The 23,499-nt window shown below is 44.4% G+C and overlaps 1 protein-coding gene across 2 annotated transcripts in view; it reads right to left on the reverse strand.

The window, feature by feature from the left end:
- CFAP44 (cilia and flagella associated protein 44) overlaps nt 1-23,499 on the reverse strand; it is a 131,467-nt gene that overhangs the window by 48,793 nt on the left and 59,175 nt on the right. For both annotated transcript variants that reach the window (XM_029578456.1, XM_029578457.1), the window contains exons 20-23: nt 22,474-22,529; nt 11,833-11,995; nt 2,296-2,426; nt 1,352-1,545 (exon numbers count right to left, since the gene is read on the reverse strand). In XM_029578456.1, coding sequence (XP_029434316.1) covers nt 1,352-1,545; nt 2,296-2,426; nt 11,833-11,995; nt 22,474-22,529 — 544 coding nt within the window. The remainder of the gene's footprint in view (nt 1-1,351; nt 1,546-2,295; nt 2,427-11,832; nt 11,996-22,473; nt 22,530-23,499) is intronic.

The raw sequence follows: 23,499 nt of genomic DNA on the forward strand, positions 1-23,499 counted from the left end.
AGAAAAAGATTTATACAAAAACTATTTAAAGTTAGATGGTCCTAATAGAACCACAGGGCATAGGTTTAGCTAATAAAGAATATACTTAATTTCAAATTAGTGAAACTATTTATTTTCTTGTATTTATTTATTTATTTTTACACAATTCAGACTGTAGGGTAGTCTCTGCGTAGATCTAGTTGGGCCATATTTAACAGAGGTGTTGTGAAAGACTGATATCAGCTAGAAATATCTGAGTAGGGGCCAAGAAGTAAATTGGGCAGGCTAGATCAGTCTTCACCTCTTTCTGCTGCCCTATTCTGTAACCATTCCACAAAGACCAACATCAACAATGGATATTAGGAAAACTGGAAGGAGGCTTAAAAGTAAATAAAACTGGCAATGCACCATTGGTCCTGCAAGGTTTCATTGTATTAATATTCTAACCGCAATTCTTGTGTGAGTGATATGTACGGGGCATGTTGTACATAACATACTTGGAATGTATAGAACAGGCTGCTATATGTACAGCATAATATACACTGACATAGGTAATATGCAATGTATTGTATGAAAGGTGCATGGGATACACATGACATCATGCATTACATTATATAAATTGAAAATATGAACTGTAATGTGTAAGCACTGAATTTTGTGTAATATTTATGGGCCTTCCAATAATATACAGAATAAATATATGCCTGCCATGTACTCTATGAAATACACATATTCAATATGAAGATATATGGAATATTCCGTGTACATAATAGACATGACATGGGGGAGTTATTTTCAGACAGCCTGCATAAGCTAAAATCTGCAGATACTTTTTACCTGCGGACTTTATCGAGAATTTTTGAAGCGGATTTCTGCACATAAATCTGCACTAACATTCAAGGGTGTGCGCAGAAACCTGCGTGGCATACATGCGTGAAGTTGCAGCAGCTCAAGCGCAGGGGTAACTTTCTGCATGTGGATTTACATGCAGACTTTTGAAAATCGAAACCATGTGCGGAAATTCCGATTTCCCCCCTCCCCCCGGAGTGCCAATTTAATATGTGCGTATAATTGCACACAAATTGTACTCCACGCATAATTGTATGCACATATTTGCTGGGGATTTTTTCAGAGAGTCACTTAAACGCATAAAACTGTGTTTTCCCCCATATATGTTAGATAAGCTTGAAATCGTCTCTAGAATTCATACATTGCTTTGGCACATATTGTTGGAGCTTCTTTCCCTGGAAGGAAAAATTAACAGCCTAATAGCCCCCCGTCTGTTGTCCCCCCCGAAAAAAATCCCCTCCAGAATGAGGGAAACAGATTACTCCAGATCTCTAACGTCGACTGAATCCTTTTTATGGCCTACCAGCCTCCCGACTCTCTTTGACAGCCTCGACTTCTTTCATTTTCAGCTCGTGTCGGGTGGGCCTCCTCTTCTTCATATTCTTCATTAATCTGTGGTACTTGTCCGAGAGTGTCAGCAGTCTGTATGTCGCTACCTGATGATCACTCTGGATGGCATGAACCACCACAGTATCAAACTCCACTGTATCTCGGAACCTGGTGAACAGGAGGTGAGACATTTGCTAAGGTGACATTTTTCTCCAGGAGACAGCAGTTTAGAGAGAAGGTAACATATTCTATTAACAAAGGTTCTCCTAGCAGCCCTGAAATTTGTGACAATGGTAATAATAACTGCCCTGGGTTTGATTTGAAGGATCAGGCATATGTATGGGGGGGAAAAGTGCATAAAGTCTGTTAAGTCAGTTGCAGTGCATCTGTTCAAAGCTTTATCTCCTGCAACTTCTGTAAGGAAATAAATTTCAGAGAGAAATGATTGCAAACAAAACATTTGCCCCAAAACCAAGTCTTAAACATTGCATTTCTAGGCAAAAACCATCCATGTAATTTTGCGTGCAGAAATGTTTTCTATGAAATGTTCTTTCCTGAAGTTGTAGGATGCAAAGCCTTGGGGGAAAGCTATACACTGTTTTGCAGTCACAAAAGCAAATTGGCCTACATGTTTTTGACACTTTATTCACCCGTCAGAATCTGGGATGCGTGCACCCCAAATCTCACCCAATGGATTTTTTTCCAGTTTGTAAATAATAGTATTCCCACTGGCAGAGGACTTTATTACTGGTGTGAGTGTCACTGACCTTCAGTAGATGCCTTCCTCTTTGGCTTGCCCCCTCTAAGCCTGCAGTCAGTTATCTTCCAGACAGTAAAGCCTGTGATGATCATGTTGTAGATAATTTAAACAACAGAACCAGATTTGTATTCCTGTGCTAGAAAGAGGTTGGTTCTCACCGAGCCTGCAGTTTCTGCAGTCCGATCTGGTGTTTCTCCTTCTCCCAAGCCAGCTCTTTGTACACTGTGCGGATTCTGTCCGAAGTTTGCCTCTCCATCTCCTCACGGATTCTGGGGTCCATTTCAAACTCCTACATATATATGATATGATATGATATATTGTCTGAACTTTTAGAGGGCAATTGAAACACATTTTCAAAGGGAAACTCCACGCAGAGTTTTCCTTTGAAAATTTGGGCAGTGTGCCAATGTGGGTACTTTTCCATGGGAGCAGGTGCAAAATACGTGCTAGAAAAAAAACAACATGGTGATTTGAAAATGCAATCACTGCACAGATTTTCCTCTCCTACCTAACCCTGCCCACTGTTTTATATGCATATACCCTTACCCATATACAAGAGGAAAGGGCAATTTTGAAAACGCTTATTTACTATTTTTACTGGCAAACTTGCATTTAGCCATGTAAAACCTTTTGAATATCGCAATAATCAAAGGCATTTCCACAAGTAAAAAAGGAAAATTGGTTCTTACCTGCTAATTTTCGTTACTGGAATATCACAAATCAGTCCAGACAAGTGGGTTTATGCATCCCTACCAGCAATGGAGGCAGAGAACAAAAACTTTAAGCCACTGCCACATAATGTAGAGTGCCACCTGCAGTCCCTCAGTATTGACCTATACCCAAGCCAAGATGTGTAACTCCAAACCACCAGGATCTCTTCCTCTAAAAGAGCTGGGGAACAAGTTGGAACTCCCAATCAAACTGACCTCTGAACTATGGGCAAGAAAGAACATTGTTTAAATCTCAAAACTGCGAGAACTGTATACAATTATCTTCTGCAGAACAAAATTAAACTCTGCATCACCAGCAGCATCCAGAATCAGGAGAAGTCTTTCTAAAAAGTAATCATACTCAGAATGGGCTGGGAGTCTGGACTGATCTATGGTATTCCAGGAATGAAAATTAGGAGGTAAGAATCAATTTTACTTTCCTGTTCATACCCAGATCACTCCAGACAAGTGGGATGTACCCAAGCCCCTTTACATTGGGTTGGATCCCAAAAGACCTACACGCAGCACACTTTCCCCAAAGGCGCCCTCCTCTGGGCCCTAACATTTAAACGGTAATGTTTAGTGAAAGTGTGCAAAGAGAACCACGTTGCTGCCTGACAAATCTCTTGTGGCGACACCAACTGACACTCTACCCAGGAGGCTGCCTGAGCCCTAGTGGAGTGCACCCACAAACCCTCAGGCATCGGCCGACCTTTACAAATATAGGCCGAAACAATCGCCTCCTTCAACTAATGAGAAATCGTATTCTTAGTCGCCTTAGCACCCTTGCTTGGTCTACTGAATAACACAAAAAGGTGGTCTGAGGTCCAAAATTTATTAGTCACTTGAGATATCTTAGGAGAACCTGATGCACATCCAAAAGATGAAACTCCCTCGCGTGGGGAGAATCACGCGTCAAATGCAAAATCCCCGGCAACTCCACGGTCTAAGATGAAAAGCTGACACCCCCTTGGGCAAAAAGGAAGGAACCACCCGCAATGAGATCCCATCATCAGAAATCCGCAAAAAGGGCTCCCTGCACAATAAGGCTCAGAAATCCGTCTTGCAGAGCAAATTGCAACTAGAAAAACCACCTTAGCATAAGATCCTTCAAAAAAGCCCTGCATAAAGGTTCGAAAGGAGGGCCACACAAGACTCGCAGAACCAAATTGAAATTCCAGGATGGACAAAGTCTACAAACTGGAGGGCACAAATGCATTGCTCCTTTCAAAAAATGCACTACATCCGGATGCAAAGCTAAAAGTCTTCCCTGCAATCTTCCGCTAAAACAACCTAATAAGGCTGCAATCTGGACTCAGAGAGAATTATAGACCAAACCTTTCAACAGCCCCTCCTGCAAAAAGGCCAAAACCTGGGCCACATTTGCCTGCAAGGGATCAGTGTCATGGGTACCACACCAGGTCTCAAACACTCTCCAAACTTTGATATACGCCAAAGAAGCAGAGGGTTTCCTAGCCAGAAGCAGAATAGAAATCACCAGTTCGAAATACCTCTTCAGGCGGAAATGCTGCCTTTCAAAAGCCAAGCCATTAGACAGAAGCAATCCGCCTGCTCCGACAAGATGGATCCCTGACACAGCAGACCCTTCAAATGGCTTAAGCGAACAGGCCCGTCCACCGATAGCTGCACCAGATCCGCAAATCATGGACATCGCAGCCACTCCAGTGCTACCAAAATCACTGGTCCCTGATGCTGCTTGATGCAAAGTAGCACCCAACCTACAAGTGGCCATGGAGGAAAGACACACAGCAGAGTAGCCTCTCTGGCCACAGCTGAACTAGGGCATCTATCCCTGCGGAGCCAAATTCCCGCTGGCGGCTGAAAAACTTGGTTGCCTTGGCATTCTTCCTTGTTGCCATGAGATCATACTGGGGTTTGCCCCACCTGCGCTGAAGGAGCACAAAGGCCTCCACTAACAACTCCTATTCTCCTGGGTCCAGTTGTTGCCTACTGAGATAGTTCGGCTGCACATTGTCCACGCCTGCTATGTGAGATGCTGCGAGAGCCACAAGATGAAGCTACACCCAGGCAAAGACCTCATGAACTTCCTGAGCCACCAAACGACTCTTCGTTCCACCCTGCTGATTGATATAGGCCACTGTCATTGCATTGTCCAAGAACACACATACTGCCCAGCTCTGAATCCGAGAGAGAAAGAACATATTCCTCCGCACCGCCCTTGTTTCCAGAAGGTTTATCAACCAGGATGCTTCCACCGGGGACCACTGCTCTTGGGCCGCCAATCATTAACATACCTCTTCCCAACCACTGAGACTGGCATCTGTGGTCAGTACCACAGATGCCAGTCTCAGTGGTTGGGAAGATCCACTCCCTTCTCCAAATTGGACTACAATAGCCACCACGAGAGACTGGACCTGGCCTCTTCCTGGAGCAGCAACGGCACTTGAAACTCCTCTGACATCAGATTCCAATGGGATAGGAGAGCTTTCTGTAAGGGACACATGCGCAAAAGCCCAGGGCATCAGATATAGCATTTATTTATTTATTTAACTTTTTTTTTTTTTTTTTTTTTTTATATACCGACATTCGTTCGGAACATCACATCGGTTTCCACAGAACTGGTAATGCAGCTAACATAGCTTTACAAAGAACGGTTTTAAAACAGTATTAAACAATTAAAACAAAAATAGTTAATATGGGCTAAGGGAAAACATAGCAAATACAGGGATCATTAACAGTTGCATAAGGACAAAGATCATTATTGTTGATTAAAGCAGTTACAATTTACTAATTAACTGGGGTGGAGGGAATTAAGGAGAATTGTGGTAATAGAAGGGGCTGAGGGAAGTTAAAGATTAGAGAATCACTGTTTATGGGGCAGGGGGGTAATTAAAGGATATTTACAGGAGAGTAATTACAAGATATTTACAGGATAGTGAATTAAAGGAGGTTGAGGGGGGGTAGGAGTGAGAGAGAAAATCGTGAATATAAGTCAAAAGGGAGAAACAATTGCGCACGAGCCCGTAGGGAGCTCACAAAGGTCGGAAATTAAACTATAGCAGGGAGAGTCGATTTAAGAAGGTGCCCGGGGAGGGAAAGGTTACGTGTTGTTTCTGTAGGCTTGTATGAACAGCCATGTTTTGAGTCTTTGTTTGAACTTTTTGGGGCATGCTTCTTGTCATAAATCAGGTGGCATGGTATTCCATAAGGTGGGTCCAGCTATAGATATGGAGCGTTCTTTAGTTGTCATAAGGTGGGTGAGTTTGGGTGATTGAGTTTGAAGTATTGCTAAGTATTGCGATCTAGTGGGTCTGTTGTTGGGGTGGAATATGAGTGAGTCATTAAACCAAAGCATATTGGGGTTGTGAAGCGTTTTGTGAATGAGGGATAGGGTCTTGTATTTAATTCTGGCGGAAATCGGGAGCCAGTGAAATTGTTTGAGGATGGGGGTGATATGCTCTTTTTTGCGTGTACCTGTCAGGATGCGTGCCACAGCATTCTGGAGCATTTGTAGAGGGGCAAGAGTGTTTTTGGGGAGGCCCAGGAGGATGCTGTTGGAGTAATCAATTTTGGAAAGGATGATTGATTGAAGAACAGAGCAGAAATCGTTGGGGTGCAGTAGGAGTTTGAGCTTTTTTAGAGGACCTGAAAATAATCCCATACCTTGGGGACCAGCAGGTTCCTCAGACGAACCACTTGCGATTGCAACTTGAGAATCCTTTCCATGGTGAGGAACACCTTGCCTACCAGGGTTTTGAATCTTGCACCCAGATAGTCCAAGTACTGAGACGGGACCAGTTGACTCTGCCCGGTTTATCACCCAGCCTAGGGATTCCAGGTGCTCCATCGTTCGCCGAATGGAGGCAGAGTACTCCACTTCTGACTTCGCCCAAATGAGCCAATCATTGCGATAAGGATGAACCAGTATCCCCTTCTCTTCTGAGGGCCACTGCCACTACAACCATTATCTTTGTGAACGTTCTTGGCGCCGTAGTCAATCCAAAGGGCAGGGCTCAAAACTGAAAATACTCTCCTAACACAGTGAATCGCCAAAATCTCTGATGATCCACCCTGATAGGAATATGGAAATATGCCTCCGTCAGATTGAGAGAGGCCAGGAACTCCCCCTTGTGCACCACTGCTCACAATGTATCCATCCAAAAACGTGGCTCCTGCAGTGTCGCACTTACCCTTTGCAGATCCAGAATGGGCTAAAATGAGCCTTTCTTCATGGAAACCACGAAGTACATGGAATACCACGAAGTACATGGAATACCTTCCCTGACCGTGCTCCTTGAGTGGCACCAGGAGGACGGCTTCCAATCGCTGCAGGCATAGTAGAGTGTCCCGCACCACTGCTTGCTTGGTGGGCGAAGTGCAACAGGACACTACAAAGGCCTCCTTGAGGGGTTGAGAAAATTCTAACGCATTAACTCACTAAACATAATCCCTCAAAAGCCTTCAAGAAACCTAAGCTCCAATAACTCTGGTTACCTAAACATTCCCCCTGTCAAAGATGCGCATCTTGCAACCACAAGAGAAAGAGCCTTCTCAATTGCCTCACCCAAAATGTGGAACACCCTACCTAAATTTATACGAATTCAACATGACCTAAAAACATTCAAAAAGGACTTAAAAACACTAATGTTCTGCAAATTCCTCACTGACTGTAAATCATCTAATCATCCCGACTCTCAACTGAACTCTCAATTGTTTACCGCTTAACTCATCCCCTCTCCCTGTACCTGCATGCCCTCCCCCTCTAACCTAATAATATTTCTTTCTGGACTTGATTTTCCATCTCTCTGATAATGTTTAAATGGTTTTGTACTACTACCCAACTGTTAAGAATCTGTTTAATGTTCTTATTACTGCTCAGTTACAAGATAAATATATACTTTTGTAAACCGTTATGATGGCTCTACCGAATAACGGTATATAAAACTCATCAAATAAATAAATAAATAAATAGCCATCTTTTATTACTTACAGCACCCACTGACCCGAGGTAATTCTGTCCACTGTTTGTAAAAACAGGACAACCTTCTTCCGACAGCCACGAGGGAGGAATGGACCAGCCTGCCTTCATTGGGCAGGCTTGGCACCTCCAGACCCCTGTCCAGAACCCTCTGTGGCCGATCTACGGATCCCCCGAAAGGACTGCTGCCGTCCTGAACCCTGCTTCTGTGAAGAACTGGATGAACTTCTGCTGGCACAAAATCTCCTCATCTTACGGAAGCGAGAGCGAGACGAAAAGTTCTTTTTAGTGTCCTTATCCTCGGGCAACCTATTCCTCTTAGAGTCTTCCAGATATTTTGTCAGCTTCTCTAGGCCCTCACCAAACAATATATGTCCCTTAAAAGGGAGATTAGCAAGTTGTGCCTTAGACCAAACATCCGCTAACCAATTGCGTAGCCACAGAAGCTTTCGCACAGCCACCGCAGACACCATATTCCTAACCGAAGCGCGAAACAAATCATAGATGGCATCTGCACATAAGCCACATCCGCTTTCAGGTGAGCACCCTGGCCGGCAGCCGCAGGGGTACCTCCAGCAGTCTCCTGAGCCTTCTGCACCCAGCACAAACAAACCCTCTGCATAAAGCTGGCAAAGACTGTAGCCCTCAGGCTCAGAGTCGAGACCTCAAACAGCCTGTTCAACAGGATCTCCAACATCCGATCCTGGACATCCTTCAAAGCTGCTACAGGAATGATCGTCTTCTTCATCACCGCTGATACCGCTGCCTCCACCTTCGGCAGCTTCCCCATCTCGAGCAGGGGGTACAACCTGGCCACCTTCAAACCGGCTTCTGGGGAATCCCACTCCCGGTCAATCAATTTCTTCACCTGCTTCGGCAAGGGGAATGTCCTCGGTGGTCCATGCAGACCCTCCAACACCAGGTTTACCCGCTCCATGTCTGAATCCTCCTGCATCACCTTAATCCCCAGATCCTCCAGAACCTGAGGGATGAGCGGTTGCAATTCATCCTTGCGAAATAACCTAACGACCCTAGGATCATCCCCTTCCATCAAAGAGACCTCATCTATATCCGAGTCACCCAGAGACCCAGGCCCCGGTCCATGCCCTGACCGGCTCCCTGGTCCACTTTTGGCTCCTGCGGATCATCACCTGTCAGATCAGTGCCCTCGGTATCCTCGGAGGAAGTATCATCACCAAGCGAATGCTCGAGATCTAACAGGCACAAAATGCCCCCCTTCCACAGAGATGCCTCAGCCTGAAGCTTTTTAAGGCCAACCCAGACCAGATGAGAGACTGGCCGCTTAGTTCCTAACTCCTGCCTGGCAAGATATGCTTCATGCATCAACAAAATGAAATCTGCAGAAAATCCACTGCAGGGGTCACCTGCTCTGCGGTCCCCGAGTCCTTTCCTGCGCTTGCAGGCACCTCTCCACCCCCATCCAATCCCTGAACCACAGGAGAAAGTGGGGGAGGGGAATCCCTGCTCTCCATATCCAAGGCAGGGCTCCTGCTACACGGAGCTAAAATGGCTGCAGTCTCTGTGCCCCCCCCCCCCCCCCCCCCCAGCCTCCTGCACAGGGCCTGCAGCCCAAGTGCAGCGTCTGCCCCTGGGAGTCTGTATGGAGGCTCCCTCACCTCCACAGACACAGTGCGGGCAGAGAAGGGCTGTGCTGAGGCAAGAGCGCCTCCCCCCAACAGGCCTGATAGGATTTCCTACGCTCAGCAGGAGTCGGCATGGTGAGCGCGGTGCAGCTCGCGGCTAAAAATAAACCAAGAAGGAGAAAAAATAAAGCCATCGCAGCTGCACCGCTGTTTGGGCTCAGGGTGCTGAACGGCGAGCATAAGCCATGCGAGCCTCTCCTCCCTGCTACACTGAGCTGAAAGAGCCGTGGCAAGGGGAAAAAACAATCGTACCGACGTCCCTGAAATGCCCCCAGCCTTCCCAGCCCCTCAAGGAAGGACAGAAAGGGACAGAAAAGGATACTTTCCTGCTTCTGGGGCTCCAGGACACTTCCACAGGCCGGCTGTGGTGGGAGGCCCTCAGGGGGAGCAAGGGAACCAGGACCCCTGGCTTTACCTCCCCCTGGAATCAAGGTTCGAGCCTGGCCAGGGATATTCAACCCCCTGCTCACCCTGCTCAACCAGAGGGATGGCCCGCGAAAGTATCTAACACCTCTGGGAGCTCCGGATCTTCTTTTCCTTACTCTGAACTAACTTTTTGTGTTTTTTGGGGTTTTTTTAACTAACAGACTGCAGATTTGCTCCTCTCCCATCTGCTGGAGACAGAGAAATACTGAGGGACTGCAGGTGGTACTCTCGGTTCAAAGTTTTGTTTTCTGCCTCCATCTGCTGGTAGGGATGCATAAACCCACTTGTCTGGACTGATCTGGGTATGGTATAAACAAAAAAAAATAGATGCCGGATGTCCTACCTTAAAGCGAAGGAGAGGGGACAGCACGTTTAGACTTGGTACAAATGACAGGCTCCAATTGTAAATGCTTTACTGATCATTAGTATGCGTTAAATATGACTGATACACGAACAAGCTGTGCTTGAGTCCTGAAGCTAAAGCCCCTGAGGCAGCCACTTGAATAGTGGCGAAACTCAGCCAGAGTTGGGCATTTTAAACACGTCTCCACCATATTAAAGATTTTAAAAGGACATCTGGCAACTATCTTTTGTTTATACCATTACGGCTTTCATAGATTGCCTTCCTTTCTGCTTTTTTGGTCCTGATCTGGGTATGGACAGGTAAAACAGTGTTTTACCTGCAGAAATTGGTGATTGCCCACCCTGTACGTGGATTGCAAGAATGAGCTTACTTTTATCCAGGGGGAAAGGCAGGTGCTGAATGGAACTATATGCCCATAGTTTTGTGCCCAATAATTACACGAGGAGAAAGTGGATGCAAATCTCTGCATATAATTTTTTCTTGGTCAGTAATCTACTAGCTTAGTTTTGCTTTGATTATTGTGATTATAATCTGTCTAGTTTTGATTATTTACCTCTTCGTGACTAGTGATGACACCTGGTTTACTCTCCTTCCCGCCCCAAAAAAGAGCTAAGGGTAACAGTCTGTGTGCTGGATTAAAGAGTTGTTATCTAACCCCTGAGGAAGCTTGTACAGCGAAACTCTGGCCGTGTTGGATTATTCATTTAGTCCGTTATGATTACTTATTTTATATGCTGTATAAAAAAATCTTAAAAAAAATATTGACTTTTAAGCTGGATGATTGAACTGACCGGGCGGTCCTAGCCTACCGCAGCGGGACACACCAATGGGCTTGCTGGTACCTTCATACTCATCTTTGATTTGAGGTCACTGCTGACCAAGTGTTTGTTTGATTGTATATTTCTGGGCCCCCTTATTTTGGGTATGTAGGCTCCCGCCACCAGTTCCCTTTCCTAATTGGTCAGCCATGCTGGCATACAGGAGCACAGCCTCTGACTTGTTAAAATAACGCTAGTAATCAAATCACATGGGGAGCTGATGAGTGCTGCCAGCTTTTTTCATCTTCCTGCACAGCAGGGACTGGCTGAGCTTGCCTCTGGTTCACAAGCTCAGCCAGTCCCCGTATGTTTGACATTGGAGATTTTTACTGGGGCATGATGAAGACTAGGCTATAACGATATTATTAATTGTCTTCCGCAGCCTTAAGCGTAAGTGAGTCTGTGAACACTTCAAGAAGCTAATGAGCAGAAATGTTCCTTTTTTGCAGTATTCCTACTTATTTCTTGCTTGCTTTCAAATTACAGCATTGAAGAGTACACAGTAGGTACTTTGATATTAAGTAATACACCAAGTCCTTTGTGGAGTCAGAGCACTTTGCTGGTTGAACATTGCCTACCCTGGAGTGGATGTATTGAAGGTTCATGCAGAGGAGGCAGCAGACTCCTTCCACCATGCTAGAGAGAAAGTTTGATTTAACTAGTTTTTGATTCAATTAGAATCTCATCCAAACTGCTTACAACTATATGTTTTGATAGGAAGTATGCTTCAGTGGCTTTCCCGGGAGATCATACCGCTCTATGCAGATGTATGTGGGTTGGGAGCTCCTTGTTTTTCATTAACAGCTGTCGGAACTCTGTCCTCAGGATGTCAAGCTCATGTCTTTTTCTGGCCTTTCTGTCCTCGGCTTCCTTCACCATCTGGTCATATTCCCTTTTTTGCTTGGCATTCTCAATGCTGGAAATGAGCAGTCAAAAAAGAAGACAGTCATGATGTCTGAAAGTCAAACCGAGAGACCCATTACAGATAAATGTCAAAGCAGAGAGATTACTATAAGGGCACTAGGGAGGGAGGGTCAGTCCTGGTCTTCATTTCAGTCCTATTCATTTATAAATCAGGGATATCAAAGTCTACCTTATCTCTGAGGGATTGAGAAGTCCCAAGAAAGCCTCAGCTGTAATACAGATAAAACAGCGTAGCTCAATAAAAGATCTTAAATGTGGCTGAAAAATGCTTTCAAGAAAAGAGGGTATTAATATCTAATGCAGTTATAATTGTAGTATATCAGAATATCAATTGCTGCTCTTCCAGTATTCTAAACTGCTAATGTATAAAATCATTGCCCATAAGTACAATTGTACAAAATTTAAACATGCCAATAAAGCACTATCTTTTTCAAAACGTTTTTCTTTTTGCAATAAAATAAGTAAGGACAGCCACTTATTCTTGCAGTGCAGAAAGAGAGTCCCATAAATCATCAAAATTCCCAACACAGCCGTGTTTCGGCATCATCAGTTCGCTATACATTGATGTATATCACACTATCAGCTTCCTCGTCACTTCTCCCAAGAGCTGAAACCAGAACACAATTTAAATAGCATCCAGTCTCTAAATTATATGACCATATTTAACCAATGAAAAGATGTTTAAAAAAGCTGCATGAATGAAAACATTATACTGAATCACATGATCTTTGTTGACCAATCATTAGGAAGAGTGGAACCATCTTCAAACACTTTATTTATTTAAAGCTTTTTTTATACCAGCATTCATGATAGAATCATATCATGCCGGTTTACAAATAACAAGGGGGGTGATAACCTAGAACATAACACTTATAACCACTTAATGAAAGCTTATTTTCAATACGAGGTAGCATATAAGGAAACAAATATAACAATGAATCAAAAAAACCTAACCCGTAATGTTCACAATGACATGTCGTTCAAAACAATGTTTCCCATTCCATGTCCCTATTCATACACTCTGGATGCACTGTTTCTAATTTGTAAATCTATCTTTCAGAAAGTTGGTATTCAATTTCATCACCTTTCCAAGCCAGGCTTATTTGATCAATCACAAACCTAGACAAATCTTCAAAAGAATGTCCTTTCTCTAAACAACTTCTTTGTAGGAATGTTCTTGCAATATTCAAACAAGTGTGTCTGGACTACGATATATGTTTCGTCTTCTCAATATATATAATAGAAGGCATGGACACTTGATGACATATATCACATTTTGAGATATGCAGTTTATATTATGCTTTAATACATACATATATTTTGTGCAAGAGTAAACATGAGTATCATCAAATGTCCATGTATTGGAAAGACCAAATGCATGGCCAAGACATGCTTGATTGAAATATTGAAGCTGGATTTCTACAAAGAAGATGTCTACCTCAATGATCTCTCACTGCCCGGAGAAAAGACATTCTTTTGAAGATTTGTCCTGGCTTGTGATTGGCTTGGAGAGGTGACGATGCTGAATACCAACTCTCTGAAAGAGATGGCTGTACGGATTATGAACAGTGCATCTGGAGGGTCTAAATCTGAATATGGAATGCAAAATGTTATTTTGAACATCACCACGGAAAGGGTGGTGGGTGCCTGGAATGCCCTTCCGGAGGAAGTGGTGAAGTCTAAAACTGTGAACGACTTCAAAGGGGCATGGGATAAACACTGTGGATCCATCAAGTCTAGAGGGCGTGAATAAAGTGGAGACATTCAAACACTGCACGGAGCGGCAGTAGCCACAGCGGCATTCAAACACTGCACGGAGCGGCAGTAGCCACAGAGGCGTTCACGGAGCGGGATGCCAGTGGCCAGTAGTTGGTGTTTCACCTTCACGGAGCGGAAGGATGGAGGGCTGCTATTTCCAAAAAAAAAATAAAAACAGGGGTGGGTAAGAGTATGGGGCAAGGGGGTGGCCTGCTTGTTGCAGAGGTTGCTACCCCTAGTTGAGCTGGATGTCACTTGGATGCAGATTCAAAGCTGCTCTCTAAATTGGGTGGAGGGGAATTAGGGCTGGAGGGTACTGGAAGCCAATAGTAACAGGTGGGAGAGAGAAAAAGGGAAAAAAACAATGGATTAAGTGCGTAGCTTGCTGGGCAGACTCGATGGGCCATTTGGTCTTCTTCTGCCATCATTTCTATGTTTCTATGTTAAATGTTATGAATATTAGAAGTTAGGGTTTGTTGTTGGTTTTTTTTATAACATTTTATACCTTGTTACATTTTATTGCTTATTTGCTACCTCATATTGAAAATAAGCTTTCATGTGGTTAGAAGTGTTTGAATATGGTGCCTACTCTTGATTTTTCCTAATGATTAGTCACAAAGGTCATGTGATTCAGTATAGTGTATTCATTCATGTAGCTTTTTTAAACCCCTCTTCATTGATTAAATATGGTCATGTGATTTAGACATTGGAATGAAGAAGCTGACAGGGTGATGTACATTTTTTAGCTCTGGAAACTGATGTGGAGCCCCCAAAGTAGGTGTACTAGTGATACCGAAACGGCGTTGTTTCGGACATTTTGATGATTCATGAGTCTCTTTTCTGCACTGCAAGAAAAATAAGTGTGTTTTTTTTATTGCAAAAAGAAAAAAGTTTTGAAAAAGATAGTGGTTTATTGGCACATTTATATTTTTGCCCAATTGTCTAGTGTGATGATTATACACATTAGTGGTCTAGAACACTCGCCAGATAGCAATTGTTGTACTGTAATAATAACCACATAATATATGAATGCCCATTTTTCTTGAAAGCATTTTCCAACTACATTTAAGATTTTTGATTGATCCACAGGATTTATATTGGATTTATTGGAGGTGGTTTCATCAGGATTTTTGTTTGTCAATATTTCTTTCTGATAATACAGAGCCATCTGGGAACAGCACAATGAAAAAATCTTTGCTTTAGAAAGAGTTGCCTGGTACTTATGCTCTCCCAGTATATTTTTGCCACACAGTGTATACCCTTACTCATAATTCAGCTTATCATTATTGTAGATAAAAACTGAAGGCATTAGTCTTTCACGAACTTGCATACAAATGCCTTTTACATGTGTAAGAGGATCTTGCATAAATTACAATCGTCACAATCTATTTCAGATGCCCAGGTAATAGTGATTATTTGCAGCATTTTGTGTTTTATCCCTTATGATGCTAACAAACCTCCACAAGCAAACAACGTTAAGAATTGCCAAATTGGTTCAGACTGAAGATCCATCTCGCCCCCATACTGTCTCTGACAGCAGGAAGCAGTGGGAGCTTAGAGCATTGGTTCTTGGGATGCATTTAGCCAATCAGATTTTCTGGATATCCACCATGAATATGCATGGTGGATAACCTGCAAACTTGACTGGCTAGGTGTGTCCCAAGGACTGGGTTGAGAAGCACTGACTTAGAACAAGTGAATAACAAACATGGCATGTGGGTTGGTATTTTTTCTGTGCAACTCTCTTAACCTTCTCTAAGACACAAATGTATTATTTGGATTTAAGTACTGAGAAAATGTACCCATGAGTTTCATTATGTGGTTCTCACATTGCAACAGTGCCTGAAAGAGTATTTTTGTCAATGTATGGGATCGCACAGAACTCCAGCGTATAACAGAAACAGGAGACAGTCATATATATAAATGCACAAATGCCTTAGGCAACCATGTTTTAATGTACTGCTGTTTGATGCAGTTTGAATTCAGTTATTGCTCATTTGCTAATGACAAAAGGAAAATTGTTTCTTACCTGCTAATTTTCATTTCTGGAATACCACGGATCAGTCCAGACTCCTGGGTTTTGCCTCCCTTCCAGCAGATGTTTTACTGATACTGCCATATAACCTGGTCTGCCACCTGCAGTCCCTCAAAATTGCCGTGTACCTAAGCCAAGATGCATACTATAAAAATCCTAATGTAATTAAACAAACTCCCACAATAAGCAGGAGAAAAGCAGTACCCCACAATGGAAAAATCTATTCTTTCTAACCAGAAAACAGGAGAACAATCCTGAAATCCTGGAGCAACTCTGCAGCATATAGACAAAAGAAGTACGAGTGGACTCTCCTCCACAACCAGGGTGGGACTCTGGACAGATCTGTGGTATTCCAGGAACGAAAATTAGCAGGTAAGAACCAATTTTCCTTTCCTGTTTAAACCCGAATCAGTCCAGTCTTCAGGAATGTACCCAAGCTTCCCTAATTAGGGTGGGACTGCGAGAATACTGCTCAAAGAACACTCTCACCAAAGCCCATGGCCTGTGGAGCATGGACGTCCAAACGATAATGTCTGGCAAATGTGTGCAACAAATTCCAAGTGGCCACCTGACAAATCTCCTGTGGCAACACCTGCCGGCACTCAACCCAAGAAGCCACTTGCAACCAAGGAGAATAAGCCCTCAATCCCACTGGGTCAGGTCGTCCCTTACAGATGTATGCCAAGCCTATAGTTTCCTTCAGCCACCACGCAATTGTGGTTTTTGAGGCTTTCTGCCCCTTCTTAGCCCCACTCCATAGTACAAAGAGATGGTCAGACACCTGAAAGCTATTGGTGACCTTGAGGTAACGAAACAGAGCTTGTTTTACATCTAAAAACCACAGATCCCTTGCTTGCGGCGTTGACACATCCAGCTTTGGGAAAGCCAGAAGCTCCACCGTCTGATTCAAACGGAATGTCCATACAACCTTCAGGAGAAAAGACAGCACCATACACAACGAGATCCTAGAGTCCAAGATCTTCAAAAAGGAATCTTTACACGACAATGCCTAAAGCTCAGAAATTCTTCAGACCGAACAAATTGCCACCAGAAAAACTACCTTCAGAGTGAGATCCTTTATAATTGACCTCCTTAAAGGCTCAAAAGGTGCCACACACATCCCTCTTAGGACCAAGTTAAGATTCTAGGAAGGACATATTTTCCGCACCGGAGGACACAAATGTTTTGCCCCCCCCCCCCCCCCCCCCCCCCCAAAGAAAACGCACCACATCTGGATGAGCGGCCAAGGTCATTCCATGCACCTTGCCACAAAGACAACCCAAGGCCACCACTTGCACCTTGATAAAGTTAAAAGGCCAAGCCTTTCACCAACCCATTGTACAAAAAGGTTAAAATGTGTGCTACTGCCACCTGAGTAGGTCTTACTCCCTGATCCGTACACCAGGCCTTGAAGATTCTCCAGATCTCACATAAGACAAGAAAGTGGATGGCTTTCTAGCTTAGAACAAGGTGGAAATGACATTCTTTGAATATCCTTTCCTCCTGAACTGCTTCGTCTCAAAAGCAAAGCCATGAGACAAAAGCGATCCGTCTGATCCGAAAATAATGGACCCTGACGAAGAAGCCTCGGTAGATGCATAACAGTCCATCTACCACCAAATTGAACAGGTCTGCAAACCATGACTGCTGTGGGCACTCCGGCACTAGGATCGCTTCTCCTGGATGATTTTCCATCCACCGTATCACCTTGCCCACCAGTGCCCATGGGGGGAACACGTAAAGGAGAATCCCTTGGGGCCAAGGTAGAATTGGGGCATTGACTTGTTCTGTCTTGTGTTCTCTTCGAGGCACCTTGGCATTCCATTGAGATACCATCAAGTACAGGCAGGGGATGCCCCACTTGCACCATAGAAGAGCCATTGCCTCCTCAGACAGCTCCCATTCCTCAGGGTCCAGCCTTTGGCAACTGAGAAAATCTTCTTAAACATTGTCCACTGCAGCTATATAGAATACTGCTAGCAATGCCAGATGCCGTTTCACCCAGGGAAACAACTCCTGGGCCACTGCCCAAATCTTGGTTCCCACTTGTTGATTGATATAAGCTACTGTGGTCGTGTTATCTGACAAGATGTGCACCAGGCAATTGTGTAACAGAGGCAGAAAGGCAAGCAACGGAAAATGTACTGTCCTTGTTTTTAACTGATTAATAGACCAGGATGCCTCGTCCTTGGACCATTGCCCCTGGGCCTTCCTACCCTGGCACACCACACCCCATCCGGTGAGACTGCATCAGTGGTAACTACTACCCAGTCCAGAACATCCAAGTCCACTCCACGACTCAGATGGGCCCGACCAAGCCACCATGAAAGACTTGACCTGGCAGCCTCCTCGAGAAACAGCGGAAGATGAAAGTGCTCCAACAATGGATCCCACTGGGAAAGAAGAATCTTTCGCGGAGGCCGCATATGTGCAAAGGCCTAAGGAACTAGCTCCAACATCAATGCCATAGAGCCTAGAATCTGAAGGTAGTCCCAGACCATGGGCACTGTAGCATTCAACAGCCTGCGAACCTGCTCCTGCAGCTTAAGTATGCAACCCTTGGTGAGAAAAACCTTCCCTTTCCTGGTACTGAAGCGCACTCCTAAGAACTTTAAAACTTGAGACGGGGCAAGATGACTTTTCACCAGATTCACCACCCAGTCTAGTGACCTCAACTGCTGCAGGACCTGAGACACCGCCTGTCTGAAGAGGATTTCAGACTTCACCCAAATGAGCCAGTCGTCCAGATACGGGTGAACCAGAATGTCCTTCTTTTTGAGCGCCATCGCAACAACCACCATCACTTTGGTGAAGGAACACGGCACCATTGCCAAACCAAAAGGAAGAGCACAAAACTGAAAATACCTCCCAAGGATCATGAATCTCAGGAATCATTGGTGATCTGGGTGGACTGCTATGTGCAGGTATGCCTCGGTCAAATCTAGGGAAGCCAGAAACTCTCCTTTGCACACCTCTGTGATGACAGAGTGCAGGGTTTCCCTACGAAAACAAGGAACTCTGAGAGTCACATTCACCTTCTTTAAATCCAAAATTGGACCGAAGGACCCTTCCTTTTTTGGAACCATGAAATATATAGAATATCTTCCTGTTCTATGCTTCACAGGAACAATGGCTCTCAGCCTCTGTAAATGATCCACAGTTTCTTGGACCATCTTCCTTTTGTTGAATGGAGTGCAAGGGGAGACCATGAACAAGTCTCATAAAGGCCGAGAGAATTCTTACGCGAAAGCGTCTCTTATCACGCTTAGGACCCACCTGTATGTCGTGATTTTGGCCCTCCTCTCATAAAACAGAGTCAGACATCCTCCCATAGGAATAGAGGAGTGGACCGATCTCTCTTCATTGCGAGGACTTAGTTCCACCAGATCCCTGGCTAAGGCTATCTCTGTTTGGTTTTCTGCTCCCCTTGAAAGGACTGGCCCCAGGATTGTTGCCTTTCACCTCCTTTGCCTCTGGGCTCCCGCTGGAGGCCTACTTTGATGAAACTTTCTATTTGGCCAGAAACGGAAACGCCTGAAAAGGAACCCTTGCTTTCTTTTGGCTTATCCTCTCGCAACCTATGCCCCTTAGTCATAGCTTGATTAGCTCTTCCAAGTCCTCTCCAAATAGTTTTCCCTTGAAAGGCAATGCTCCTAAACTTGACTTGAACCAAACATCTGCTGACCAGTTCCTTAACCAAAGAAGACACCTGGCCAAGATTGCTGATATCATAATTCTCGAAGAAGTTCTGATGAAGTCATACAAGGCATCAGCAACATAAGCCACTGCCACCTCCAGACAGTCCACCTGCTTAGCCTCAGATGCAGACAATGACCTTGTAGCCTGCAATTGCTGCACCCAGCGCAGGCATAAAGCTATTGCAAACGGTGGCATGTATGCCTAACAGAGACATCTCAAAAACCTTTTTGAGGTGAATTTCCAATTTTCTGTCCTGCATATCCTTCACTGCTGCTGAACCAGCCACTGGAATGGTGGTCTTCTTAGTGACCATTGACACTGACACATCTACGTTTTGAAGCGCCAAAAGCTCAAGAGTGTCTTTAGGCAATGGGTACAATTTTACCATCGCCTGGCCAACCTTCAGGCCTATCTCTGGAGTATCCCACTCCCTGACTACTAACTTTTTCACAGATTTGTGAAAGGGAAAAGCTTTCGCTGGACCCTTAGGCCATCCATGACTGGGTTCACCCCTTCTTAATCAGACTCCTCTTGGAGAACCTTAATTCCCAAAAACATGTGGGATTAGGGGCCACAGCTCCTTCTTGCGGAAGAGACGCACCACTTTTGGGTCACTCCCTTCAGTGACAGGACCTGGGCCAGCCCTTCATCTGGCTCCACCACATCCTAGCTAGTATCAGCAGCAGCAGCTTCAGGAGAGACAATTACCAGCGGTATTACTTCCTCTGATTCCTCAGAGCCTTTGTCCGGACTAATCAGACGCGCCGCCATACCCAGGACCCTCTGAGTCCACCTAGGAATCTTATCCCCTGAACTCCTAGGTCTTTTATCAGGACATGGCCCAAAGGATCCCTGAGACCAAGCTGACTGCCCCCCTTTTGCTTTCCTGGCCAAGTATGCCTAATGCATAAGCAGCACAAACTCCGAGGAAAACACCGCGGAGTCCTCAGACTTGTATCTGAGGAGGTCACCCTGCTCATCGGAATTAGGCTCCTTCCTGTTCACAGGGCTCTGAACTGCTAGGGACAAAGGAGGAGGGAAATCTTCCCACCCCCTCAAAGGCTCTGAAGCATCTTCGACCAAAGTAAAGATGGCTGCTATTCCTGTGCCTGATGGGAGGGTATTTGCAGCCTTCTGGGGTGCCTCCATGCCTGCTTTTTGCTTGCTTTGCTGCTCCAATGCTGCCTCTGCTTGCCCCAACCTGCCCTCTCCTCCAGAGAGGCATCGGGAGCAATAGCATGAATTGCACATGCTCATCGCCACAAGAGCAGCAGGCACTGCCACGCATCATCAACTGACTTACACGCTGGACGAGTAGGTCTGACTGCATAGCTGAAGAGCACTACCAATTGAGAACTCCTCCACAACTAAAACTTGGCCGGAATACCTCGCGCAACCCTCTCGGCTGCTGTAATACTGCTGCTCTGCCTGCCGTCACTTTGCCAGCTACTTTTTATTTTTTTTAAATTTTAAGCTTTATCAGAGAGGAAACCAAAAAGAGAGGTAAAGTAAAAGGTACTTCCCTGTGCGGCTGAACTGCTGCAGGATGCCAAGAGTTCTCCTGGGAGGTAGGGAACTGGCACAACCAGTTGTCCACCCCCAATGGCAAAAGGACCGAGCCAGGCAAGGGTCCCCAACTCCCTGCTTGACCACAACAACACCAGGAGGGATAGCCCCACCAGGGCCTAGCAACCTCCTGGGAGGACTCATCCAATCCTAAAATCTATCTCCCTTTTTTTTTTTTTTATTAGACTGTAGGATTTGCACTTCTACCATCTGCTGGAGACAGAGAAATACTGAGGGACTGCAGATGGCACACCAGGTTATATGGCAGTGTTAGTAAAACTTTCTCTGTCTCCATCTGCTGGAAGGGAGACAAAACTCAGGAGTCTGGACTGATCCGGGTATGAACAGGAATATCATTATTTTGTTTGTTTATTCCACCTCTTTATTATAATAAACTAGAAGCGAATTACAAAAAAGAAAATTAAACATAAAATTGCAGTACATATAAGGAATCCAAACAAACATTATAATAAATAAGACCAAGAACATAAACAAAGATAGTAAACATTTGGGAGGTAAGTTTTAAACCAGCACAAGGGTGCACATGTGTGCGCATTCATCATCCTGCACCCAGGGACACAGCCATTTTATAACATGCGGATGCATATGTGTGCATGTTATAAAATAGTAGGAATGTGCATTCGTTTCGGCGGTACCCGCATACCTCGCAGACATTATAGTACACGGGAATAAATGGATAGTATCTGTGTATTTTTAATAACAAGTTATGCATATACTATCCATTTTTACCCTGCGAGGTATGTGGGTACCGCCGAAACGAATGCAACAAATGCACATCCCTATAAAATAGCCTGACTGAATGCACATATGTGCTCAGTTTTAAGTGGACGCGCATGTATGCACACAAATGCCGCTTCTTTTGCGCAAGTGGGGGGATTTTAAAAGACATGTGCGCGATGCTATTACCAATTTTCCCAGTCCATTCCCAGTCCACCCAGGAAAGGGATAGGACTTCCAAACCCCCATAGTTTAATAGCCTTCCTTCTCTCCTGTTAGCCCCCACAGATCTATTTATATTTATTTTATAACTGGCACATCGTCCATAGCACAGCAGGGGACCCCAGTGCCTACCTGTAAACATAAGTTATTTATAGGCTAATTTCAATGTGAAAACCAGGAACAGCCATGCCCCGCCCACATGACGCCCCTTTTTTGAGCTTTTCATTTGTGTGCATAGCAGCAAGTACGCGCATATCCAGGTGGCTTTTAAAATCTGTTTGTTGTGCACCGGCCTGGATCTTGTGTTCAACTCCTGGTTTTGGCGCCCGCCAGGCTTTTAAAATTCACCTTATAGCCAATGTGTTACTGCAAGTTTATTTTCTATTTGGTTTCTTTGTCTTCGGTGGGGTGCTCTTTCCTACTCACACACCTTTAACTTATTTTCACGGTACCTGTAAGCTTTAGGATCCTCAATATCTTCTGCTACTTTCTCCATTTCAAGTTCCCTCTGTTAAAAAAAAAAACCAAAACCCACAGAGAAAATATTTAAAGCAATAGCCATCCCAAATTGCGTGTATTAAAGGTGCTAGTGTAAAGCTAGTAAATTTTCAAAGGCTTAGCTGGGTAAAAAAGGGGAATTACATGACTAGATCAGCTGGTGGGGTTCAGTTGCCTAAAAGTATATGTGGACTTTCACAACATACAAAGCTACATGGAAGTTTGGCAACGAACTGAAAATTTACCCAAAAGACTTGTTAAAATGCAGAACTGAGGACGCATAATGAAAGCATGACCATGGCATTGTTTCTCTTGGTGGTTGGAATAGGAAAATTAGTTCTTACCTGATAATTTTCGTTCCTGTAGTACCAAGGATCAGTCCAGAATGTAGGGTTATGTCTCCCTTCCAGCAGGTGGAGTCAAAGGTCAAAGTTCTAAGCACCTCCCATATCCCAGGGTGCCTCCTGCGATCCTCCAGTATTTTGAATAACAAAGCAGAGACTAATAAAGAAGGATAATCAATGACTAGATCAACTATATATATATATATATATAACTAGAACAAATACCTAACAATAACAAAAAATGTAACAATCCTCAGAGCTCCTTAAATTATTGTATATGAAAAATAGTTAAAAAGGAAATCAAGATAATAAGTAAACATTAGTCAATAGCGGACTCTCCGTAAAAAATACTGGGCGGGCGTCTGGACTGATCCTTAGTACTACAGGAACGAAAATTATCAGGTAAGAACTAATTTTCCTTTCCCTGTACATACCAGGATCAGTCCAGACTGTAGGATGTACCCAAACTGCCCTAAATGGGGTGGGATCCGGAGAGTCCCGTCCTCAGAACACTGCTTACGAAAGAGTTTTCGTCTGGAGCGCGAACGTCCAAACGATAATGTTTTGCAAAAGTGTGCAAAGATTTCCAAGTGGCCGCTCTACAAATTTCCTGAGGTGAAACACAATGACTCTCAG

This window comes from Rhinatrema bivittatum, chromosome 15 (genome assembly GCF_901001135.1).
Source record: "Rhinatrema bivittatum chromosome 15, aRhiBiv1.1, whole genome shotgun sequence".
Classification (NCBI taxonomy): Eukaryota; Metazoa; Chordata; class Amphibia; order Gymnophiona; family Rhinatrematidae; genus Rhinatrema; species Rhinatrema bivittatum.